Below are 27,479 nucleotides of genomic sequence, written 5' to 3' on the forward strand. Positions count from 1 at the left end.
GACATAAGGCACAGCTGCAATAAAGATATCAATAATAAATTACATTGGTTTTGCACTTTGTATTGTATTGTATTGTATTTTATTTTCATCCGTTTTGCTACATAGTAACACTTGGACAAGTCATTTAGCAATACAAGTTAACAAAACAAAATCTACAAAGTTACAAGCATACTACCAACATTTGTTACAATCATAAGCAATATATATATATATATATATTTATTTATTTTGTCTCTATAGATCATTGTTACATGATATAGGACAAGTCAGATACTATACATTGGCTGATTAGAATAAGAGAATAAAGCCACAATACTTAAAATTGTTTACAATAGATTACCCTAGTTAAGATTTCATATAGTGTGAGGTAATCCATATTAGGTCCCCTCGGCACATTGGCCTCCATATGTCCTATTGTACCTGTACTGGTGATAATGCTTATGGAGAATTTGATGGAATGAGGATTGGCAGGGGAAACCGAAGTACTCGGGGAAAATCTGCCCCAACGCCACTTTGTCCATCACAAATCCCACTTGACTATACCGCAGCGGTAGGAAGCCAGTGACTAACCATTAAGCTATGGCGCGGCCTTTGAGATAATATTGGTGAATTTGGTGATAGCACTGGTATAGCGTTTCACTGTAGACTCTACACTGCAATATCTCATTGCATCTGTTCTCCCTTCCTGGTGCAGCTTCTTCTCATCTGCAATCTCTCCTGAGTGCATCTTCAGGTGCATCTCTGACTGTGTTATCTTGGTTGCTGGAAGAAAGAAAGGAAAACTGTGCAGTAAGGATTCCCAAAACTGATTATTAATGAATTATGTGATTATAATTGATTAGTGTTTGTCTCACATGAGAGAAACTCATCCACTTTATAAAAACAATGATCGAGTAGGTAAGTTTTCAGAGCGTTTTTGAACTTATATAGTACCGGTATTTCTTTAATATATTGTGGCAGATGATTTAGCAGTCAAAGTCCTACATTGTTAAAGTTGTTCTTGCATAGACTTGTATTACATGGGACGATGTGCAAGTCATCTTTTTTCCTTGTGTTGTATGAGTGTAATCCTGAGTTGGTTGTGAAATCATTCGAATTGGATTTTATGTGTATTAGAGTTTCGTATATGTACAAAGATGGTAGAGGTAATATATGTAATGAATTGAAAATTTGTTTACAACTAGTCGTTTTTGGGACCTGGGTCATAGGTCTTATAGCTCTCTTCTGTGGTTTAAAGATCAATCTTGCATTTACCGAGTTGCCCCAAAATATCAGTCCGTATGATAACAAAGATTGGAAATGAGCATAATATAACGTGCGGACAGTCTCTAGTCCAGTTACTCTTCTAACTACCCTTAGGCCAAAACATACTTTACATAAGTTGTTTGCTAGCTTTTGCATATGAATAGTCCATCTTAGATGCTTATCTAGCCAGACTCCCAGAAATTTTGAGTGATCTGTGTAGTTGATAACAGTGTCATAAATCTTTATTGGAGGGCATTCAAGTTGTAGTTTTTGAGGATGATGGAAGGCTATTGCTATTGTTTTCTCTTTATTAATAGTTAATCAATTCCTCTCAAACCACTCTGTGATTTTGTTTATTGTTTCATTTGTTTTCCTTTGAATTTCGTTAGCACTATTTCCTGCTATAAAAATGCTAGTATCATCGGCAAAGAACGTAGGTTTCCCATGTTCTATGCTGGTCTCCAGGTAATTTATGTATAACAGAAACAACACTGGTCCCAGAACGGAACCTTGTGGGACGCCATAGCTGATGGGTCTCTTTCGGGATAGGTAATTAATGTTACGATTAGTTTTTTGCATCTGTATGTAATTTCTACCGCTTGTTCTCTGTTTTCTAAGTATATTTGGAACCACCTTAGTGTAACCCCTCGTATTCCCATTCTTTCCATCTTACTTAGCAATATATCATGATCTACTAGGTCGAACACTTTTGATAAATCCAAAAATATCCCTATACTCATTTCTTTTTCATCTAGTGCTTTGTAAACCCTTTTTGTAAATTCTGTGATTGCTGTATATGTTGATTTTCCTTTGCAGAATCCATGCTGTTTATTGCTGATTATGCTGTACTTATTTATGAATGATAGAAGTCTATTGTGCATAAGTTTTTCGATTATTTTAGAAAAAACTGAAATTAATGACACTGGCCTGTAGTTCCCAACATCTGCAGTGCAACCTTTCTTATACAAGGGTTTCACTTTTGATATTTTTAGTTGGTTGGGGAAATAACCAGATGAAAATTACAGATTTATAATGTATGTTAGAGCACTTACTAGTTGAGGATGACATTTTTTAATAATGAACTCTGAAATATCATCAATGCCCGTTGATTTTTGGTTACCCAGTGTTTTGATTATGTCTACAACCTCCCTTTCAGTGGTTGGGGTTAGGAACATGCTATTGCTGTTGTATTTTATTGTGTTGATCCTGTCTTCATTGTTTTGTGCTGTCCAATTATTACTCCGGATGTGCTGGGCAATGTTAATATAGTATTCATTAAAAACATTGGCTATAACTTTTGGATCTTGTATAGTTGTTCCATTCACTCCTAATTCAATGTTCTTTGGAACTTTTTGCTGTCTGCCTAATTCTTCTTTGATTAAATCCCACATGGCTTTTGATTTGTTCCCGGATGATTGTATTCGCATGCTGTTGCTTAATCTTTTAGCCTCACTGATAATTTTGTTGTATATTTTTTTGTACTGGTTATAGTATTTTTTAAGTTCTTCAGATGTGTTTCCTTCTTTAATTAAGCTATGAAGAGTCCAACTCTGTTTCCTGATACCCTTATGCCTAAGGTAATCCATTTTTTTTGCTGCTTAATTTTTACCCATTTTTTAGGCATAGCTGTATTGTGATAGTACTGAAGGATCCCTAAAAATTCATTGTATGCATCATTTGCCTCATTTTGTTTAAGAACAGACTCCCAGGTCTCTTTTCCTAGTAAATAGTTTAGATATTGTATGTTTTGCTCACTATAAGATCTAGCTACTCTGAACTCTTTAGTTATTCTACCTTGTCCTTTTTTGTTCTTATAATGCATTTGTACTTGTAGTATTAGGGCATTATGGTCAGAGAGCCCTGTTTCCACCGCTTTAAAGTTGTATTCCCATAAGGCCTTGTTTAGTATTATTTGGTGTATGGCTGTTTGGCTTTTAGGTCCTATTCTTGTTGGGACATCAACTATTGCTTGCAAGCCATATGAGTCTAGCATTGTCTGTAGTTGTGGATTAACACTTCTTTCTAGAAAATCAACATTGAGACCTCCTGCTATAATAATATTCTTTCCTTTATTGGTCAGATTGCTAAGTATTGTGTCTAAGTTTTTTATAAATATGTTGCTATTGCTACTAGGGGTTCTATATATACAGATTATGATAGTATTAAATTGTAGACCAATGCAAAGAACACTGCAGGGAAAAATTAGATGAGAGACATGATTTAAAAATTATGAAGTTTTATGAATATCTGCATTTTTAGATTGGGTAGAAATATAAATGGGCGCTAACAGGGAAAGATAAACTTGAAACTTCAGTGATGAAATTAGTGAGATCTGTTAAAAGACATACACTGATTCAGAAGATAAAATTCAAGAAATTATAAAAGAATTGAACATAGATATGATAAATAAAAAGTAGATGAATACAGAAAATAAAATTATCCTATGCCAAGAATGGAAGATGGAAGACTGATAAAAGAAGTCCATAATTATCATTGAACTGGAGAATGATCTAGAGTTAATGAGAGAACGTTGGAGAAGCTGGAACAAGCAATCCTTCATAGAGGAGGGTGAGGAAGAAGACACAGAAAATGATGATGATGATGATGATGATGTTATGCTGTTCCAGCTCTGACAGAAAGTGGAATAATTGTGTTTTTACGGCTTTTCTACAACTGATTTAATTTTTTACCTTGGACATAGAGTTATCAAAAGACATTGCAAAAGAGAACATAGTTCATAAATCATAAAAATAAATTATCTGCAGGTGAATATCAAAAGAAAATTTAACATTGAAACCATATTAAGTATATAAAAATCTTTCTCTTAGCACCATTTCCATTTTATACGATCAACGTGCAAAAGCTTATAATCATTTATATTTACCTGGCTGAAATAGCTAATGGGACACACCAACTTTATCTTCTGTTTACATTTTCAATCTAATGTCTTTTTGAGATCCTTGATCTAGCCTTTATTTTTTTACATGTCAAAACCATTGCATTTTTTCTCTTCTGAGTTTTTAAGAAATTTTTAATTCCAACTTGCCCACAAAAATATAATTTATGATTATACACCTATTTATTTTTCCTTCAGTGTTTGAAAGGAAACTCATATCCATTTCTTAAATTTTGCTTTTGTTCCTCTTTCTCCATGTGTTCACATGATATGTTATTACTTACTTACTCATGGAGCTGGGCCGTTCTGGAGGAGCCGCCAATTCTGCAGCTGCTCAAGAATTTCCCAGCATTTTATGGAACCTGAAAGTTCATTACCATGTTCACAAGAGCCCTCCACTGGTCCCTATCCTCAGCCACATCTATCCAATCCATACCATCCCATTCTAGCCCTCTAAGATCCATTCTAATATTGTCCACCCACCTACGCTTTGGTCTTCCCTGTGGTCTCTTTCCTTCTAGCTTTCCCACCAATATCCTATACGCATTCCTCGTCTCCCCCATTCGTGCTACATGACCTGCCCACCTCATCCTCCTTGACTTATCATTCTAATTACACCTGGAGAAAAGTACAAGTTATGAAGCCATGATATGTTATTATCAGTTTAAAATATACTTCATAGAGTGTTGTTTTCAAATTACTTTTGGATCTCTCTGTTATATAATATTTGTTTTGTAACTTGATAAAATGTGTAAATATTTCATATTCTTGTATTGTTCTCATCATTGATTTTCCTCTCTTCTGACCATTGTGTCGGCTAACTTTTATTCTTATGAATGTGTCCAGGTTCCTTGAAATTCTTATTGACACTCTCTTGTCTATATTCCTTTATAATAATGTTACTCTTCTGCAGATGTTAATGTTTTCATGTCCCCAAAGGAGAAGTATCCCTCAGAAAGGAGAAAAGCTTCATCAGATGAAGTAACAACAATCACTGTTCCATATATTAATTTTACAGATATGACGTTCAGTGCAGAAACCAGCATTAAGCAGGTAGTGCGGTCTGCTCCGATTGCAACCTGCTTCATTCTGGGTTCTTGCGTGGCTTCATTCTATGGCACTGAAGATGTAGGAGACATGTTCCTGTGAAACGTCGATTGACTTTCAACAGATTATTACATCCTAGAAGGTAGACACTAAATGAAATTTACAATTCTGATCGCTGACAAAGTTATCATTAGGCCCTTGTTCCAAGACACAAATTTGTATCGACTTTTTTCAGAGTACTTTCATTATGGCGATCAAGAAATTAGTATTGCATTATTATTGTTTCCTTTCAAATCTTGCAATGTTGGCAGACCTAACTGCATCTATGAAGAAGCGAGGGGGAAAGAAATTGAACATATAGTGAATTTTTTCAATTGTTGGTACTATTGGCGGTGTCACTACTAACATCAAGGTAAATACTATATCCATCGAATATGAAGCGAAATAATAGGAGTTTGTTGTTAAAATCCTATTTTCAGAAGAGTAATCAATATTTATTACTTACATCTTTGGATCTCTAAGAAGAGTAACTATTCTCATTTTCAACGTAGTATTATCGATTATGTTGGAACGCTCAGTTGTCTAGCGTAGTGGTTCGTTTTCAGTCGTGAAGTAAATATTGTAGTTTTCGGTATGGCTGCTCCAGCAGCTTGTACTCGTTTCAGTGATAATTATGAGCTCAAGGAAGAACTAGGAAAGTAAGTGAATGCAATAGATTTATATTCTTGTTGTATTTAACATATGCTTAAAAACTACATGTCCCTTCACCTGCTTGGCCCTGTGCCAGTGCCTAAAGCAGACGACGCTCCAACTTCGGCTACGGGATTTTTTTGGCGGGGGTGGCAGGGGGTCACGAAAGTCAAGCAGAGAATTCCGTTTAGTTTTATAGACATATAATTAAGAAAATGCAGTAACGCTTTTTTGTTCTTCTATGTCTTGAGCTGGGTATTTTTTGTGCATGTTCTATTATATACATACCTGTCGTTTATGCTGTGAGTGGGTTTCGGAAGTGTCATCTTTCAAATCAATAGTTCGAATAGGATTTGATTTAGCAGGTGGTTGTCAGTATTAAAAGATATTATTGTCGTTTCTATTTATCCTCAAAATCTCAACAGTTTGACATTTATTGTACTTTAATTCATCAAATGTGTACATTTTTCCCATTTCCGTCATGCTTTTTTTTTTTTTTTACGAAACATTATTTGTTGCATTCAATTTTGGAGCCATACTTGTGTGACTGTTTTACAGCCAATAAGTCTCGTGTTCAGAGAGAAAAAAGAAGAAGTCGTGCTTGATGTAATGGTATTCCCTATTTAGTTGTGATCTCACAAACTAGTTTTTGAGGCCAACCAGAATGTTCAGGCATCGATGGAGCATCGAAAGGCGATGAAACACCTGTCTCCCTCCGGTAGATCACTATTGGATAGCCCGTTGATTTCTTATGCGGATAGAGATAATGCATGCTTCATAAATGGTTTAATGGCATTATTTGTTTCGAAACTGCATGGATAGTAACTATAGCACATGGGTGCCCGCAGTGAGAGGAGTGACAAAACCGGAGTTTTCTCCCCATGATAAAAAAAAAACAATCGAAAGAGGAATGAAATATATCAGATATTAATAAATATTAAAATTATTTGAAAAAAAATTATATCATGAACGTTGTAGAACGACCAGGAAGAATAGTATAGGTTTCAATGTGAATTTGTACGGAAATTTTATGGGCGTCCCGTCATGGAAACCTGTGTCCTCGCCCTGGCATTGCTCATGTTACACCGTAACGATTCTGCTCGAGTAATGTAATGTATCATATCTCACACAGGCTTTCAGTGTGTGCTATTAGTGCAGGTACTGTCATTATCATGGTAAAATTTAACTTTCAGCAAACCAGATGTAACTTCCAGCACTCTGTTTCCGAAGTAGTTTCCATTATGACATAAATGACACATCGGTACTACATTAGTTTGTCAATTAGAAGAACAGCGTTATTACATTATGGGATAATTATATGTTCAATCACAGACCATGAAACTATATGCAGATTATCGTCGTAAATTAGGCTGCTACTTATATGCCGAGAAAATCCATAATTAAGCAGATTTTCCTTTTGCCTGGTAGTTGGTGCATTATCCATAAACTAGCCCTATGTTTATTTTTCTGCACTTCTACATAGCGATTTCTTTCGCTAGGCTATTGGAGGCAATGTGTAAAATCCGCCAATCATGTGTGAGAACAGAGAGCCGAGGGAGGAAGTAACAAGAGGTTGGAGAAAATAAATAATGAAAATGTTTGTCATTTTTACTCTTCACGAGCTATTAACAAGTGATCGCCACAAGCATGAGAGATGAGAAATGCATACATAATTTTAGTCCTAGATGGGGGACAGTAATGAAAAGGATGTTAAAGAAGTAGGGTGTGATTATGGGGCTGCATTCATCTGGCTTAGGGCATGGTCTAATAGCGGATTGTTGTGGACACTGATGAACCTTCTGGTACCATAAAAGGGTGGGAATTTATTGACTACTTGAGAGTCTATTAGCGTCTCAAGGACATTGTTCGATGTAGTAAACCGCGAATCCGATGGGGTTTAATTAAGGAGTTTTTCCTGTATTTCAAGGCACTAGAGAAAAACGGCGCGTTGAGAAATACAAATTACAATTATAAATTAAATTTGATGCAGGAGGAATATAAGGGGAGACTGAATTCGGGTAATGCTTGCTGCCATTAAGTACAGAACCTTTTGTCTTCTCGTCTGTTGTCTAGAAACATAAAAATTAGAATAAACACAACTATAATTTTGCCTGTGGTTTTGTATGAATGTGAAACTATGTCTCTGACATTAAGGGAGTAACTTGGACTGAGTCTCTTTGAGAACAGGGTGCTGAGGAGAATATTTGGATGGAAGAGGGATGAAGTGATTGGGAGTTGTTGAAAACTCCATAATGAGGAGCTTCATAACTTACACTATTCGCCAAGTATAATCAGAAAGATCAAATCAAGGGGATTGGGAGAAGAGGAATGCATATAGGTTTTTGGTGGGAGAGCCAGAAGGAAAGAGACTGTTATGAAGATTTAGCCATATGTGGGTGGATAATATTAAGATGGATCTTAGAGATATAGAATGGGGTGGTATGGAGTGGACTGATCTAGCTCAGGATAGGGACCAGTGGAGGGGCTCTTGTGGACAGCGCAATGAATATTCGGGTTCCATAAAATTTAGGGAAATTTTTGAGTAGCGCCTCAACTGGCAGCTTCTAAATAAGGGCTCAGCTCCGTGAAGTTCGTTATGTATTGGTTTGGAGGCGTTCGATTTAATCACAGGTACCAGTATTTACAATTATTTTACACATCCCGAAATATTATATTTAATTTCGTTTGCACTGAACATTGCAGTTTAGTTGTAGTAATCCTGATTCGTATCCTGATGGTCACATATCGGACTTCGTGACTGAGATTTTTATGGTTTTCCTCAGTCCGTCCAGGTAATTGACGGGTTAGTGCCTTAAATTAGGCTAGACCACTTTCTTCCGCGTTGTTCCCAGCTCGACGCTATAGTTCGAGCTTCTGACAAGGATGTTAAATGAACCGAAAGAAATAAATGTCGGTTATTCATTTGACACCGAATCGCATCACTGTAGATTTTAGTTTTTATCCCTATCCTTCATCATATCGCCGCCACTGCGTCACATAGTCTTGTAGCCGGTCTTATGGAATTATTTCCCAAGGCCAATTAGACCGAATTATTTCTATCTGCAGGGCAGACGAGGGAATTTGAACTTACGAACGAGCGAGCCGAAACCGTAACTGCCTCGATAAACGGTGTCGTGCTCTGCTACCGCCATTTTCCGTATTAAGCTTAACAACAAAGTTTAATCAAATTAAACATGCTTTTTGAAATTACATTTTGTATCTGCTGGTACACAGCCATTTCAAGTCGGAGGACTGCAAAAATGATTTGTTTATTTATGACGGGCGATGTGTACATATTGTAACGTATTAGGTTTTTGACTATTAGATTGGGTTTGGATTGGATATTTGGAATTATTTACTCATAATTATGAGTAATACAGCGCTCCTGATCTACACACTCTACAGTTCACCGTTACACACACGTAAGGGTTCTTAGTCTTCACCAGTCGTATCCTGGCAACGGATTTGAACACAATGATTATACCAGTCTCACTGTAACTGCAGCACATATGAAGTCTTCTTTGCACAGCCTAATTCCTTTCCTGCCATCTCTTCTCAATCATCTTCGACTGCCATCTCAAGAGACTTCCTCAATTCTTTCTCAGCTGAGTCTGAGTCTGATTCTCATTTTACGACCGACGGTCAGTCGGCCAGTCTGTCTTGGCATAGAGCACCCCTCTGGGGCTTGCGACCAGATCTTTATTACTGTTTGACAGTTACGGTCTTGTTTTTTGTGGGCGCCCTCTCTGACGAGAATACGGGTCTGTCTTTTGTATGTGCTGCTGGTCCTTGCCAGCGCAGTCTTTCTCGGGTCCGAGACTCTTGGTACTCGAGACCATACATTACTGTATAAAATTTGAGACTTCCCTTTTCGTGGCCTTCTACGACTCGCAGGGTCACGGTTAGAGGTATTCGAACCCGCCTCACGGGCCTCTTTCTCGGCTGTCGTGGGATCCTCGTTATATAGCCTCGGCGCGGATCCAACACAAAACACCGTTTTCATCATTATAACTCAACAATACTTTGATTGTTGCTTGCTTATTCGCTGTCGCCTGTACCTGTTTACTGAGTCGTTGCCTAGCAATGAATGTCAACTCTGGCTTCGCTATTCTGGCTTTCAGGCGTTATGTCACAATATATTAGAGCTTTATCATCAACACATTCTTTAACAGATTTCAGTCACATGCTATTTCATATCACTATTACGACCAGTAACCAATACGAGTTAATTTATCACTCAGTTGATTAAAAATGATTGTAGGATTATTATTTATCCATTTGGATGATAGTGAATAACGGATGAAAATATGTCATCCTGGCATTCTCCTGGAGAAACGTAGGAAAAGAAAGAAAATCCTTAGTCAAGATAGACGTGTTCCGGTCGAGATTTGAACCGGGCATTTTCCGAACACAAGTCAGAAGCATTACCGTCTGAGCCAGCTTGTTCATGAAAAAGGATGAAACTGATTAAGACCTAAGTTCATAAAAAAAAGTAAAGCTATCCCTGTAACAGGCCGTGGAGGCCCGTAGGGTTGTGAGACGTTGAGGCTCCCACATTATCTAGACAATCGGCTCACAGATGGCGGTAAGGTTGTGAGCCTTAAGCGGCGGCCTCCCTTTACCCCCAAGATTATTCCTGGTACTCATTTCTGTTAGAGGCTGAGTCGACCCCAGGACCATAATGCGACTGGAAGGATTAGGTAAATTGAAAATAATCCACCTCATCGGGATTCGATCCCGCGACCTTCCGGCTTGTAGCATTGTGCCTCAGCCAACTACGCTACCGCGTACCCCCATAAGTTCATAATTTTGTTATTTAATATTCTGAATATGAACATATTATCATCATCATCATCAGTAATCTGTCAAGACGACAGGTCCACAGTCTCTTCCAAAACAATTCCTCCACTTAATGCGATCTAGAGCTTTCTCCTTCAAATGACAGTATCCTCTTCTGTCCCCAAGGTCATCCNGAACATAGTGTCGAAGAAACTATTTTTACTTGAGAAAGACGACGGCGGTTTAAATTTCATAATGGGGAGCTCCATAATTTTCTCTTTTCATGTAATATTAATGAGGCGGTTAAATCAAACAGGATGAGATGGGTAGGATATGTAGAACTCAGGGAGAAGAAGAGAAACGCGTATGAACGTTTATCCAAACAATTTCGAAGGAAGAGAGCACTTAGGACACCTTCTAACATGGACGGTAAACATTCAGATTGTCTTGCTGATATGTAGTCTGAAGCCATACGAAAAGAGCTGTTAGGAAGATCTAGGCGTAGGCGAGAGGATAATACTAAAATGGATCTTACACAAATAAGATGGGGCCGTATGGACCGGAATCCTTTGGCTCATAATAGGGACCAGTGACGAGTTCTTATGAACACGATATTGAACTTCTGGGTCCCATAAACTTCTGTGAAGTTACTGAGTAGCTGCGAGACTGGCGGCTTCTCGAGAAGGACTTGGTTCCGGCGATTTAATTAGGGATGGAGTGGATTCAGTTGGCTCCGAATAGGGTCTAATCGCAGGCCTTTGTGAACACGGTAACGGACCTTCTATGCCACAAAACAGGACGTTCCTTGACCAGCTGAGCGTTCATCAGCTTTTCAAGAAGGATTCTATGCCTTGCAGTCATAGTCTGGTGATGATAAAACTGCACTGTAGACATTCTGATCAGCTGTAAGGGGCGATAACGCGGGCTCAGTCTTAACACTTGCAGTGCATATTCTATACAAGTAACAGTATATTTTAATATTATTAGTCTTTTGATTGAACAGCCGCAAGGTCAGCTTCACTCCCCGGCCACTCTGCCCCTCCCCCCCCCTGGAAACAGCCCTGGTACCCATCAGATAGAAGGATGGGTGGGCCCGAAAAGCCGTCTGGACGCTATGAAGAGAAATATTTTTTTCAAACAACAAAAAGCAAACTCCGTGACCTGTAGTCCGCAAGCGAACTATACCGACCGAGCGACCGCCGCTTGTCGGCGAAGTTAGTGCAAACTTTTACGGATAGAGGGTGTCACGTGGTCAGCGCAACAATTCCCCACGGCCGTTAATCTTGGCTTTCTATACCAGAACCGCTGTTTCCTTGAAATAGCTCCTCAGTTATCCTCACGAGGCTGAGTGGACCCCGTTCCAGACCCACTACTTCTCAGATAATCTGGTAGCGCCGGGAATCGAACCCGGGACCTCTGGATCTCTATGCAGTAACTCTGACCACTAGACCACGGAATCGGTCGAAATATTTATTTCCCCTGCCGGAAATCAAAACCCTATTCCTCGGTCTTCCAGTCTGTATCCTAATTGCTATGCTGATTGAGCTATTCCGGATAATAATAGATTCTAATAATAATAGTTCAATTCTTTCTTTATTTATTTATTTACATGCTTATTCAACAGTCCAAAGGCATAGCAACAATAATGACAATAATTGTGATCTCGTTGTGGGTAGTAACCATAAATGTATGCCCGTCACGGTAGCCGATCGGTCTAAAGCATGCACTGTCTTCGCTCGCTCGGAAGCCGAGATCGTGGGTTCGAATCCCACTCAGGGCATGGATATTTAGTTTGTGTGTGTGCGTTTTTCTGTGTTTGTCTACAGGTAGAGGCCTTGCGACGAGCTGATCACTCGCCCAAGAAGTCCTACCGTACGTGTAAGATCTAGTAAACCGAAGTGAAACGGAGAGTTTCATGGAGGTAGGCCTAGGCCCAAATGAGGGCTGTAGCGCCAAAGGAAAAAAAAACCATAAATGTATGGAGAAATATGTGCAGTACATCCTCCACCAAAATGGGGAAATAGCTTATATGTAAATGCATGAGACTACCACATTTTATTTGGAAATATCATGGGGAATCGTAAAGATAAAAGATTAAGTTGCCACTGTGCTTAATTTAATTAATCGCCATTCCATGAAGGCGTATGGGAGAGTGCATGTATAGATCTGTAGGTTCTTAAATTCGGTACTACATAGTGATAAATGGTTATCTTCACGCCCTGCCGCTTTACCGTCGGGGAAAGATTCTCCGATACCCATTGGATAGGAGGCTGGGCGAGCCCAAGAGCCCTTCTCGACTCTGTAGAGAAGAGACAGATCTAATGCTCTTCGCCGGGAATCGAATCCCGATTACTGTCATGCTGAAGGGCTGTTTTAGAAATAAAAAACAGTGCTTGTATTGGGATGAATGTGTACAGAGACTTTGTAGGGGTATTGTGCGGTAGGACCAAATGTGTATTGTGTTTGTTCTGGAGATGCAAGAGTTTTGAGTTGAAGCGTGTCACTGACATTGCATGGGAAAGAAAAAGAGAGTGGGTATGCAGTTAGAGGGGATGAAGCTATTTTAAGGAACGTTGGTCCCCCCACCCATAACGCTCCTTCGCGACCTCGATTTTGAAGCCCCTGAACTTTTTATTTTTGGGATCAAGGAAGTCTCATCTATGTTAGTGTGCTAAGTGGCAGTTTGGAAGGTAGCGTCATGCCGAGTTTGGCGATTCCACCGGTCCTTTAGTGGTCGTTGCAGGTTTCTTCTTTCTTGTCCGTTTTCTTATATCACACGTTGATGGAATGGCGTTGCCTGTACATAGACTGTTGACAGTTGAAGTGTTGGGAGCATATAGGACGCTGGGGACACTTGAAGAGTCTTCAGCGCTTTTATTCCTGTTCCGGCCATATTCGATACTCCTAGAATCCGAATTAAACTGGCTATATCTCGACTGCCTCTGTGGTCTAGTGGTCAGAGTTCTTGGCTACAGATCCAGAGGTCAGGGTTCGATTCTCGGCGCTACAAGATTTTCTGAGAAGTAGTGGGTCTAGAACGGGGTCCACTCAGCCTCGTCAGGATAATTGAGGAGCTATTTCAAGAAAATAGAAGCTCCGGTGTAGAAAAAATATTGTAAATACAAAAAATGCCTAGGCATTGCCCATCCGGCCTCCTGTAGCACATTCTTATAAATATCTTATTCTAAAATAGCGGTTACCCGGCGATTCTTAATATAGATCTTAACTTAAATCTGTGTATACTGTTAATAACCAGTACAATCACTTCTTTTACTTTTCTTACATATCTGTTTTATATAAATGTAGGAATGTTGTTTATGAAGTAACAGACGCCTTGCAGAAACCTTCTTTCCTCTAGCCTTAAGAGCTCTATAACTGACTTTGGGTATTCTTTTTTGCTGTTCTCAGACAAAATGTCCATAATTGTTGCCCGTTGGTCATCGTACAGTTTACAGTCCCAGAAAATATGTTCCTCCGTTTGCAGCCCATCACCACATTCGCATTCGGCCGTGGACACAATGTTAAATATGTTTAGGCTTGCTTTAAGAGTGGTGTGCCCTGGTCTTCTACAGTTTACTAACACGAAGGTACGGCGGTTAGTTGCGCTGACCACGCGACACTCTCTATCCGCAAAAGTTGGCACCAATTTCTCCGGAGAGCGGCGGTCGCTCGTTCGGTACAGTTCGCTTGCGGACTAAAACCACCGAGTTTTTTCATGATTATATAATTTGTCTGTATTTCATTTAACGCGTCTGTCATCAACTCAGACTGTATAAGGTCGAATGATTCGATGATGCCGAATAAACAATTAAGAAGGATGTGAAAGAAGGCGGTCGTGGTCAAATTTAAACTGCTATTCCGACATTCACTGGAGAGACTGAGTAAAACTGCGAATAATTTCTGCCAGAACAACCGGTGTCTCAGCCGAAATTCGAAGTAGACATCTCCGAAATATGTCAGAAGTGTTACCACTTGAGCCAAATTGACGCCTTGTAGTCTGGTAGGTGGGTACCAACGTTTCGTAGAAATACTGCTGCCACCTTCGGGTTGTAAGTGAGATGTGTATAAACAATTTGACTGACTGGAGACACTTAATTGGGGTGAATAGGAGTAGGGAGCATCCCATATTTCAACATTCATCGGTTTTAGTTTTTGGCCCATGTAATTTTTAAACTAGAGAATCCAAGACTTATAAAAAAGTATCTCGGAACTGTATGGGATAACAGCTGTCTCAACGATAGCCAGTGTTGTGAAAATGACACCAGGCAACAAATTTTTGTTCTTTTTTCGATAATATATATGAAATAAGCTGTTTTGGACTAAATCGTGGGCGTCCGTCTCAGAAATGACAATCAAAAAGTTATAAAACGAACATCCTTTCGTTACATTTGTACGGCATTTGTATGCAGGGTGCGAACATTTCTCTTATTGCGCAATTTGAAATAATGACATTGATATTAAACTTTTATTCACTAATAAAATATAATTCTTCCCACACTATGGTGTGCAGAGATTATCAGAATACCAACGAAGATATGTGTATCGGCAATGGGTTTATCTGAATTACGGTAATGATCAGAGGCGTGTTATCTGAACGCGGTATAAATCTTAAATGTAAAGGTGAAGTTATTCCCGTAACAGGCCGTGAAGGCCCATAGGTTTGTGAGACGTCGAGGCTCCCACAGGTTGTCAGCCTTACGCACCAGCCACAATTTAACCCACAGGAAGATTTCCCGTACTCATTTCTGTTAGAGGTTAAGTCGACCCCAGGGCCCAGTGTGGCTGGAAGGTTTAGGTTAATTGAAAAATCTACCTCATTGTACTCGAACCCGTGACCTTCCGGCTTGTAACATAGTGCCTTAACCACCTACGCTACCGCGTACCCCGCTATAAATCTTAGGGTACCACAAATTTCGAGGTATTTGTTGACCGGCTAAGCAACTATAGGGTTCTCAAGAAGGGCTTTGGTGCATGAAGTTAGTGGTTTTACCGAAGTTTCTTGCTGTTAACAACGAACCTTTGCTGTTATGTGTATCAAAAGCGAACATCAACGTTCTGACTGAAAAGTTCTGTCTTCTGGGATAAAATGCCACGTTGTCTAAGTTCTCCTGTTGCCGCCTGGTTTCACACTCGTTTCTTGCTCGGCTTATTGTTCGACCCTGAAATTTTAGGCTGTATGTTCCTCTGAAACGTCGGTTAACTCTCAACGTACTACATCGCGTTATTTCTCAGGAGATAGAACTCTTCATAACCTCCGGTGTGAGAACCTCAAATCCTACATTCTGACTGAAATTTTTATGGGTTCCTCAGACAAATGCTGGAATATGTTCAATTAAGCCTCCACCACTTCCTTACACATCTTTTACAATACAGGATTCACTATTATGCATTCGTGTGACCGGCAGTGTCGTGAAATAAACAGCAAACTGCAACCACATTATTTTAAAGCCTCAAATCTTACACATTATTTTATGTTTTTCTCATAGGCCGCCTCTGCGGTCTAGTGGTCAGAGTTTCTGGTTACAGATCCAGAGGTCCGGGTTCGATTCCGGGCGCTACCAGATTTTCTGAGAATTAGTGAGTCTGGAACGGGGTCCACTNCGTCGCGCTGACTACGCGACACCCTCTATCCGCTCTAGTTGGCACCAACTACACCGACAAGCGGCGGTTGCTCGGTCGGTATAGTTCGCTTGAGGACTAAAACCACGGATTTTTTCTTTGTGTTTTTCATATTTTGGATATGGGCCTGCATGGTTCCGTATTTTAAAGTTCAAGTAGCATGAGGGTGGAGAAAATTACAGCTTGAGGAACTTCATAATCTGCACTTTTCACTTATTATTATGGTGACGAAGTCAAGAATGATATAACATTAGCGAGGCATGTAAAACGCATGAAATAACTGAAAATGCATAGGCCCTACTAAATTTTCGCCGGAGAACATGAAAGGAGGAATTAATTTGAGAGACCCAGACATGGATGGGAGGATAATATTATAATATGTCTTGAAGAAGCAGTGTGGATGGGTGGACATGATTGAACAAACATCGAGCAGGCTCCAATGACGGTCTCCTGTGAACATGGAAGTAAACCCATCAGCCTCACCGTGTCCGTCCGTCTGTAACCATGCAACAGTGTTATTCGCAACGAGTTATTATAAATGAATTTGTTTTTGCATTTGATTACTGAAATGTTTTGTATGTAATATTTTTTGTTTGTCTAATTATATTTGAGTTATAATAACCAGCAAGAAGATCTAGATCCATTATGCGTTAATTTTCATTAACGTTATGTAAATAATGCATCTCATCAGTTCTGCACGCACGCAAATACGCACGCACATTCTCCGGCTGGTTCTCAGTAACCGGTCTCTGTGGCCGAATTGTTGCTGTCCATTGGGCGGTCCAAGGTCACACGAGTTCTTCGTTTCCTTTAGCAATCAGCTAAAAGCAGTCCTTCCCCTGAGGTCAACGTTGTAACACTTCGCCAGCAACTCCACATACTGATATAATGAACCTTGAACTTTGTACTGTTTTCATGTTTGTAAGTTATAATTACTAGGGTTTATTCATTGTTAGTTTATAGATCCGGGATAGCTCAGTCGGTGAGGGATTTCTCTACTCCACAGCGTCCAGACCGGCTCTGGGGACAGCCCAGCCTCCTATAAAATGGATAACGCGGTCTGTTTCCCTGGGGGTGATGCTGACGACTTACCACCATCTAGTACCGTGGTCAATAATGGTGGATCTATACCTCCACTCCCCATACGTCTTCATGGTTTTGGTGCTCTACTCTTCCCCGTTGTTATTTCAAGTAAAACACTTCGCATTGAACTTAATTACAAAATAAATAGATTTTGATGTATGATTTCATTTTCATAACTGATGCCATCGATCGACTCCCTCTTAAGAATCTAATAGTCGCTCAGCTAGTCAAGAAATTCCCGGCCTTGCGTGGAATGCAGATGTTAAATACCATGTTCATAAGACACAGCCACGCTTCCCTGTCCTGAGCCAGTTAAATGTAGTGCATACCCTTGATAGAAGGTGCACCGCGTCACGCTGTACCCGTGATCACTTCGAGATGGCCTTATTCGACCCCACCCCCGGGTAACAAGAAATAGGGGTATGTATACTCTTATAATGTAAAAGGTAAAGTCCCTGTGATTAATTAATTAAGCACTACGCCATTAAGGCGTATGGTGGCCGCGCCATAGCTCAAGCGGTTAGTCGCTGGCTTCCCACCGCGGCGGCCCGGGTTTGATCCCGGTTCTGGTCAAGTGAGATTTGTGGTGGACAAAATGGCGCTGCTGCAGGTTTTCTCCGAATACTTCGGTTTCCACTGCCAATCTTCATTCCACCAAATTCTCCATCATAATCACCCGAGGCAGGCTACAACAGGCCAATCAGTGGCCGCCGTGCCGACTGGACCCAGTAGGACTCCACCCCCCACTAAGCGAAAAGGCGTATGGTGGAATGGATGTATAGACCAATGTTTTCTTGACCTCGGCACTACTTGGATGTGAGTGGTCAGCTTCACGCCCCGGCCGCTTTACCCTCAGCTAAAGAGCTCCCGATACCCATTGGACAGGATGTTGGGTGGACCCCAGAGCCGGTCTGGACGACATGGTGAAGTGAAAATTCTGGTCCCCAGCGGGACTCGAACTCCGACCCCTTGGCCATCCAGCCCGTAGCCAGTCGCTATACCGACTACGGTAGTGCTCAAACCCCCTACCGACATTTTTGTAGTTTCTAAATCTTGCTTGAAATAAGATCTAATTATCAATTTATGAAGTATGTATAAAGTTATTTATGGCTTTAAGTAATGTGAACGTACTAGGGACAACATGGCTTAAGAATGGAATCGATCGACAACATTTATTGTCAGCGAATCTCGAAATAGGAAATCTGGCCAACGATGTAGGCCCCGATACAAGGTCACAGATTAGCAAACAGACGGAGAGGCAGATATGACCATCTACAAACTTATGCATGGACTTCCAATCGAATATTTTATCAAAATCGAGTTGTGGTGACAAAGTATAAAATTGCCTTTGTTTGAAATATTCCCTTTGCTCCGATAAGTAGTTAGCTCGTTATGCGCAAGTTAACACTTAAAATGCCCGAGGAAACGCATTTGGGTCATCATGTAGACTGTCAGCTATTTTGTCCTGTTTTTAACCAGAACTGGAATTGAACGTGCAATGAACATATTCCATATCGAATTTTAGAAGAATCTGTCCAACGGTTTACGCGCTAGTATGGTCACGGAGAACAGACAGAAAAACATGACGTCCAGAGTAGGGCTTTCTTATTTTACTTTCTAAAGAACAACTAAAATAATTGTTGACACCTTCTTTAGTGAGTTTTGAAATGTCTTACTGGAATTTAAGAGATTTCTTCTTCAGTGTGAATTCCAAGAAATAGTTTAGTTGATGCGAATTAATGAAACTAATAATTTTCTTTAAAGAGAAGAAACAGACGATTGAAACAAACGAGCGTAGAAGGAAATCGAAGTGACGTATTTAAAAACAATGCCATTAATGCGGGGGCACGCGGTAGCGTAGTTGGTTGAGGCACTATGCTGCAAACCGGAAGGTCGCGGGATCGAATCCCGATGAGGTGGATCTTTTTCAATTGACCTAATCCTTCCAGACGCACTATGGCTCTGGGGTCGACTCATCCTCTAACAGAAATGACTACCAGGAATATTCCTGGGGTTTAAGGGCGGCCGGCGCGTAAGGCTGACAACCTCACCGCCATCTGTGAGCCGACTGTCTAGAAAATGTGGGAGCCTCAACATCTCACAACTCTATGGGCCTCCACGGTCTGTTACAGGGATAGCTTTACTTTACTTATGCCATTAATATAACAATGTTCTTCCTTCGATGCATTTGGCCCTCTAGCCTGTTCCCGTTTCAGAATTATTCTGAGAACTGTGGATCTTGCAGACAGTTGGTAGGTCGGCTTGTTCTGGGGATCATCCCGTCGCAAGGCCGCTGCCTATAGAGGATAACACAGAGAATAAACGCAGGCATACAGCCATGCCTCGAGAGGCATTCGATCCCATGATCCCACTGTTCGAGCAGGCGAAGATATTTCGTGCCTTAGACCACACGATCACTATGATCGGCTGTAATAATGTTATATATTATTATTAATGAGAATCACATCTTTACTAATCAGTTAACTTAATGAGTAAATGTTTAATGATGTCCAATTTATCTTTAATTTTAATCGGATTTGAGCCACAGTACCTACGTGTTTGTGAACGAGTGTTCGTATGAAACTCATACTTTGACGTTGAACCGTGCTTGTAAAAGAGCTGGAAGAACCGAATGTCTCCAGACATTCTACAATTTTCAAATATAGGTTTGGCATTTGAGTGCACTGTTCGTACACCCACTACATAATAAATTCTTCTCTGCGTCTTTGGCATAGATCCATACGATTTAAAAGAAACTGCGAAGGAAATGGGAAATGAAGTGGATTACACGCAGCAGTTGCGCTGTTGCTTTTGTTTCTAATTTGTGTCGACGTTATCAGTATTTCAGGTCGTTGCAACGTCAAGCGATAAACTGAGAATAACAGGCAGCCTTATACAGCCCAATCTAACTTTTATTTCATGAATTGTAGTCCTCATAAAGTAAATTGCTGAAGACTATATGGACCTTTTTATATACTAAGATTTTAGTATCAAAGTTTTTAAAAGCTACTTTCAGTTGATTAATATTGTAATCGATATTTTTGTTACTATTATACTGTTAAGAAAAGTTTCGGTTACGGAAAGCAGTAATTACTCGCAAGCGTTAAAAATATTGTATCTCAACATCATATTGTGAGACAATTTCTCGCCTATTTTCCATTTATTTTTAAAATAAAAATAGTCTCATAAAATCAGCATGTTGTGTGTGTGTCTGTATATCCTCCCCCCCCCATCAACTTTGGAATGCCTGAATAAATATTAATAAAACTTGGTATGTATATCATTGCACCTGAGCCCATCTCAACGGTGTACTTCATAAATCCATCCCATTAATTTGTCTGTATGTGTATCCTCCTATCTTTGCTAGAGAACGGCTCGGTAAAAATTTTACAGCGGCAACGAGTACACGCGCAACAATAGAACAATTGTTGGAGGCGTTGTTTTCTATGCGGTCCGTGTCGTATCAAAGAACTTATCCAGAACTTATTGTATGGGGGAGTGGATGTATACATCCACATTTTCTTGACCTCGGCACTAGCTGGAAGTAAGTGGTCAGCTTCAAGCCCCGGCAGCTTTAATCCCGGGGAAAGAACCTCCGGTTCCCGTTGGATAGAAGGTTGGATGAGTCTTATCAATATGATAAAGAAACTTGCGTTCCACAAAAGACAAGGAATTGTCAAGAAGGACTGTGCCCCATGGACAGGTCATCGGTTTTGTCTCCCTGATATTCCTTTTTAGTATTCCTGTTTTCTTCGTCCCTAATATTAGACTAGTTTTACGTTTTACATTCAGATCATCTGCATTCATTTCGCTTGGATTCTGAAGCCACTGCAAATTTACTCGTTTCCTTTGCTGCCACAATTCTGAACATTCTTAAACTTTTGATAACCTATACTATTGTCACAATTTATTTGTGTGACTATAGACGGGGTATGGATTATATATTGGATTTACTGACCACTTGTACACACCATTGGGAAGCATCAGCAATTATACCGCTGTCTCTAATCTCCATAATTTGCAAATCACCACAGCACTCGCTAAGCCTTTTTCCAGCCTGCTGTGTCTTCAACAGCCATTCCGTAGCATCGGCTTTTAACAGTGAAGATTCTTTAGCTTCCCGCACTCATATCTTCACTATCCGGCGAATATCCTGCAACTGAACTCTCTCACTCACCAAGCAACTACTTCGTTTCACTCTACCCAACTGTATTGCCCTCAGCCGGCCTGGGGTCCTCGCGTGGACCTAACAGGAAACATTGCCACCAACAGTTCTTGTATTGTTATTATGGGCAATTGCCTAGTGACATCTCCGTTATGGTTTCCGCGGGAACGTGTTTACCTAACCCCTGTTCAGAAACGGCAGTTTGTTTATCCGCCTATTGCATAACAAAGGTTGTACTCGTCTGTTTCGAGGTCTCTGCTCAGCAACGGGTCTGTGTACCACACTGTGTTTGGCTAGTGTTTCATATTTTCTCCAGTAGACTTCCAAGATGGAGCAGGGGTAGCTCAGGCAGTATAGCGACTAGCTACGGGCTGGACAACCAAGAGGTCGGGGTTCGAGTTCCGATGGGGGCAAGAATTTTCACTTCTTCATGTCGTTCAGACAGGCTCTAGGGTCCACCAAGCCTCCTATCCAGTGGGTACCGGGGTCTCTTTCCCAGGGGGTAAAACGGCCGGGACGTGCAGCTGACCACTCACCTCCAACTAGTGCTGAGGCCAAGAAAACATGGGTCTATACAACCACTCCCTCACACGCCTTGATTTCGTAGTGCTTAACTACGTAAGGTAATGCATCTGTGAAAATTGAAAAATCCACATTTTTCATTGGCTTTGTTTGAAATTTATACCAGTTATTTAGCATGCAAATATAACCTACAATACAAATTTTCACATTTCTAGCTTTAATAGTTTCCGAAATATTATTTTTTAATATTTTATATTAATGCGCAAAATAAAATGCCCCCCCCCCCGCTTTCCATTTNTGATGCACTTTTTAAAATTGAGTCATGAAATATGGATTTCTGTGCTTATTCTAAACAAATTAAAACATCATATTATTTTTTTATTGCCTTCTTAACTACTGAGAAAAAAATATTAACTTCTGTAGTAGTAAATTTTAATTAATTTTTTCTTTTGTTTTTAATTTTATTTCCCAAATCAATGAAGTGCAACAAAAGGAAAGTAATATGATCATTTTGTTCATACGCAAATAGGAAGCCTATGTGTAAAATTTTATACAGATTGGTAAAAAGCTGCATCATGTGGAACTTTTTGAAATTGTGAAAATGTTGAAAAATCCATTTTAAAATTTTGTTAAAAAATATCTTTGTTTTCTGACCTGAGATCCAATTAAAATTGACCAGATCCATATGTGGGACCCTCTTTCACCTTCTACTCCTCTGCAGCTACTTTGGACAACCTCAGCTTCTTTCTGGCAGATTTTGAGCCCTGTTAACTACAATGTGTGCTCTGCTTGAGACGACGGTCAAGCCTTACTCTGCCTATTTCCTCAGCTGCAGGGGTGAACTTCGATTTTGTTGCTCCCTCTCTGTTTCTGGATGCTATGCAGCCCATATTGAACTCACTCACTACATTAGTGACCCCAACGTCAATTTTTTTAGAACCAAATATGTCTTTTTGACTTTCAGTCCAAACAAGACTATGTAATGCCTCATTGTCATTTTGAGTCTTCCCAGGTATGCATGCACCTTTTCAGGAATTCCTCATTAGCCAATCTCTTGTATAATGGAATCAGTTTCATTACCACTTCAACATTTAGTGGAGTTTTAATGGTAGAGCTGTCGTGCGAAGGAACTGGCTCTCCTTTAGCAACAGCTCTATTATAAAAACACCAGGAGATCTCACCACCTAGGATTTTGGTCAGTAGACATGCAGTGGTACAGAGTAGCATATACTGCAGTCTTCATTTGTTGAACATTAGGAATATTACGCTTGTTGACTTTATGGTAATATTCAGTGAGATCCACTATCGTGCTCTCTTTCAAGCTCCCACGTTTCTTCCCACCAAGCGTAATACCCATTTTGCTCTTCTCTTTTACTAGATTTCTTATTCCTGTTCCCAACCTCTTGGCCTCATGGTTCATACACTCAACTTTCTCTATGTCTTTACTTACACAGACAGCCAAATCCTGGAGATGCTTGTGTGTTTTGGTGTCACCATCTGATACCATAGTTGTGTAGTGTAGCTTTCATGAGTCTACTGACTGTTTCCACAGTATCTCTGCTGTGACCATTTCCATGGCACTTGATGATCTGCAGAACTTCATTTCACATTTCTCACTTTCTTTATGTGCTTTGTGCCAGCTTGCATAGTCTACGGAATTCAGTGTGTTCTGTTGTTGAACACAAATGTCACAGTATTTAGACATTACTTCAAAGTCTATGACTAGCCCTGTCAGCACATCTATTACTGCCCCTATGCCATATAGGGAGGAAAACACCCTTTTTTGCCAAGTGCCATCATAGGAGACTGTAATGTCAATAATGTCATCCTCACTCAGGCTTGGATCAGTGGCAATATAAGACTGGTGAACAGAAGTCTGCGCCTCCTGCAGCAACACTGTGATCTTTTGCTGTTTGCAGGAAATGGGCACTGTAAGAGGAAGCACTGATTAGTGGCATGCCCATGCCCTTGCAGAATTTTTCCATTCCAGCATGACCCTTACCTAAGGATAAAAAAGTGTTAACCATTTTGCAGTTCCAATTCAAATGGAGGTCGACTTGATTCGGTACATTCAACCCTGGGACTGGTATAATTTTCACAGCAGCTAATGTAGCAAGCTGTACATTTTACAGACTACTTTAGCTGCAAAACCCATGAATTGAGAACATTCTATTTTCACATCACTTCCCCCACAAGTGCCACATTTTACTCCTTTACATATTTGCTGCCAAAAACTGGAATGGCTAATACATATTCAGAATTAGGAATACTATTCAGATACTCACTGTCTTGGGCAGCATCAATTCTTTTGTTAGAGAAAAAAGATAGCTTTGTCTTGGATGCACATACCTGGGAACATGATGCTGTCTGGGATGCACATGCCTGGGAAGATGATGCTGGAGAGAAATTCTCTATCGAAGCACTTTCGTTTCTTTCACATACTTCTGAAGACATTTCCGTTTGTTGTTGTTTCTTCAATCTCTTGGCTACTAAATTTTTAGCCAACAAACTTCTTTTGGTTGGTATCATTCCTTTTAGCCTTTTTATCTGGCAACATATTCATGCTGTATATACTATGTACACTTGAAAATAAAGTGAACACTAACCTAACCTACACTGAATTATAGAAAAACTCTGCCTAACGTATTTTAAATAATACTATTAACCTAAATAACTAAATAAAACTGAATGAACTATTAAAAAGAATATAACACAGACAAAAATACACAGCACTCCTATCCACAACAACAAAACCATGATTCTCAACAACTAAAACATAATAACACAACGAAACTAACAGTATATGTGCGCAATTGATGCGCAAACGTTTCTCTCTGAATATTTACAGGTTGGCCACAACATTAAAGTTCACTATGGTACAGAAGATGCGCAAAATTCAAATTGCTAAATGTGTGGCGTACTGTTGAAATATGTCCAGGAAAACCATGGGGGCGTGGCAGCTGAAACACGTGCGCAGGGACATTTAAATTGCCACCTAGGGTCCATTTAAATGGCTCGAGGCCAAAATAACTTTCGTTTTACTAAATAACAAGATAGAACTATTTTATTATACAAAAATCAAAATTTGTGATTTTTCATAACTTTTCCCCAAATTTCACAAATGTACCTTAAGCACAGGGACAACTTTACCTTTTTACCTTTCTTTTCCAATATCAGTTCATCTCCACATTGTTATCGAATTTTCTCAAAGCTGGAGACATATTGAGATTGCCACATGATACTTTTCTTTATCTCACACTTGTCAAGATTCTTGAGATGTAATCTTTTCGTATCACATATTTTCTTATTGAAATTCTCCCCCATCTTTTTGGAACTTCCAGATAGCGGTATCTGTTATTCAGCTCTCATGAAAGATAGGACGTTAGTTACATTTGAAATCCGCCTTCTGTTCACTTAGACGTGAGCAATCTGCCTGTATGCCCGGCGAGAAATCCTAAGTTCTGTATGTTGCGATTTAGGATTTTATGTCATAATATAGCATTTCCGAGTAACACAAATCCACTGTGTGTGTAGCTGTATTATGGCTTTTAAGTATTTGGACAGGCAGTGGGGAATAAAAATGATATTTAGTGTTAAATTTTGACAGGAATAAATTCAGGGATTATCTGGTTGACAGTCTTTTATCCTCTCAACTTCTGGCCAGAAAAAAAAAGGAATATTAAAGTAAGCCTGTATTGAAACTTATCTTTTTTTGTATGTCCTCGACATTCAGTTGCTTACATCGACGGAAGTACAAAGGCGAGACGTATTTAAAAATGAAAGTGGTAGCATAATTGGTTGAGGCACTATTGTACAAGCTGGAAGGTCGCCGGATCGAATCCCGATGAAGTGAATTTTTTTTTTCACTTTACCTAATCCTTCCAGCCTCACTATAGCCCTGGGGCAGCCTCTAACAGAAACGAGTAAAATAAAAAAAAGTAAAGATATCCCTGTAACAGACCGTGGAGGTCCATAAGGTTGTGATATGTTGAAGTTCCCACATTTCCTAGACAATCGGCACATAGGTGGCGGTAAGGTTGTCAGCCCTACGCGCCGGCCGCCCTTTTCCCCCAAGAATATTCCAAAAATATTCCTGGTACTCATTTCTGTTAGAGACTGAGTCGACCCCAGGACCATAGTGCGGCTAGAAGGATTAGGTCAATTGAAAAAAAATCCAGTGACCTAATAGGGACTTGAACACGCGACCTTCCGGCTTGTAGCATAGTGCCTCAACCAACTACGCTACCGCGTGGCCCCCTAACAGAAATGAGTACCAGGGATATTCTTTGGGTTAAAGGGCGGCCGGTGCATAAGGCTGACAACCTTACCGCCATCTGTGAGCCAATTGTCTAGAAAATGTGGGAACCTCAACATCTCACAACCTTATGGACCTCCACGGCCTGTTACAGGGATACCTTTACTTTTTTTATAGTTTTATGGTTTGTATTTTTGGTCGAGTACGATTAGGGTTATTAAATCGACAGTGTTAGGATATGCCGGAGGTTCAGTACGGAAACGAAAACTGGAAACTGTTACATGAACTTAATGGGAGGCTACGAAAAGATGAGAATGTAGTGTTAAAAGGCTAATGTTGCTGGAAAATGTGAAATATTCTGAATTGGTTTAGGAAGTGATCTAGTGGCATGATGATGATGATGATTCTTCGTATTACGTATACAAATTATCTTAGTGAACAGGAAACTAGTAATGATTACTCAGGAAATTCTCTGTTGAAAACTGGCTGTTTTTAATAACATCCCCAGAACTACAGTTGGAGAAGAATCTCTAGTTTGACATGATGTTTATACTATAACGCACTGAAAATTTACATGTTATTTGGCAGTTGTTTCTTTTCCTTTATTTTTTTGTTTTACTGTAGGTATTCTTTAGCTGCTCTAGGTGTCTGATATGGAATTTCCTTCGTTAGTAGTGGTATCACCATCATCATCGTCGTCATTATCATCATCTTCGTCATAAACATTGTTAATGTGGCATGTAAACCCGTTGCTAGGCAACAACCACGAAACAAGCAGCTATACAATAGCCGTTGCTAAGTAATGGCTCTGTGAAAAATGGCGTTTCTAGATAATGGTCTCAATAGACACACACTCAGCAAAAGAAAAGCTGATGGAAGCGGGGTTTCTCAACGCGGTCCGTACTATAGCTACGTGATGCCAGAATGCAAGAACTGTTGGAAACAGTGTTCTCTGTGAGGTCCGGGCCGAGGTTAGATAACAAGGGCCATCTGCCATTAGAAGAGAGTCTTGAGACGGCAGTGAGAAAAGTAGGAGGTTGGTGTGAATGGCCGCCAGTCTGGAATTTAGTGGATTGGAGTGAGTTGGTTTATTAGGTAGAGGACTGATGTGGTTCAGTCGTTGTGAGCTGTTGCTGTTAGAAGCTGGTAGCTGAGGCACGGGGACATTTCGGGAACCC

General features: G+C 40.1%; 2 protein-coding genes across 23 annotated transcripts in view; one reads left to right on the top strand and one right to left on the bottom strand.

The window, feature by feature from the left end:
* The first annotated feature begins 5,776 nt into the window (after nt 1-5,776).
* The window catches only part of LOC111869317 (calcium/calmodulin-dependent protein kinase type II alpha chain), a 364,630-nt gene continuing 342,927 nt past the window's right edge, over nt 5,777-27,479 (top strand). For all 22 annotated transcript variants that reach the window (XM_023860740.2, XM_023860744.2, XM_023860749.2 and 19 more), the window contains exon 1: nt 5,777-5,886. In XM_023860740.2, coding sequence (XP_023716508.1) covers nt 5,822-5,886 — 65 coding nt within the window. In that variant the 5' untranslated portion in view covers nt 5,777-5,821. The remainder of the gene's footprint in view (nt 5,887-27,479) is intronic.
* On the bottom strand, nt 23,391-24,856 carry LOC117282699. Its single transcript, XM_033753391.1, has 3 exons — nt 24,845-24,856; nt 24,396-24,535; nt 23,391-23,975 (listed from the first exon to the last, which is right to left on the bottom strand). Exons 2-3 carry the CDS (start codon nt 24,424-24,426, stop codon nt 23,572-23,574), a joined length of 435 nt encoding a protein of 144 aa, XP_033609282.1. The 5' UTR covers nt 24,427-24,535; nt 24,845-24,856; the 3' UTR covers nt 23,391-23,571.

This window comes from Cryptotermes secundus, unplaced genomic scaffold (assembly GCF_002891405.2).
Source record: "Cryptotermes secundus unplaced genomic scaffold, Csec_1.0 scaffold325, whole genome shotgun sequence".
Lineage (NCBI taxonomy): Eukaryota > Metazoa > Arthropoda > Insecta > Blattodea > Kalotermitidae > Cryptotermes > Cryptotermes secundus.

What these genes read in the sequence shown, in the direction of transcription:
- LOC117282699 (XM_033753391.1), bottom strand. Translation starts at nt 24,426, where the DNA reads ATGTGCATCCCAGACAGCATCATGTTCCCAG. An exon ending in AGACAGCATCATGTTCCCAG is followed by an intron (nt 23,976 to 24,395) that starts GTATGTGCATCC and finishes TTCCTCTTACAG; the next exon opens with TGCCCATTTCCTGCAAACAG.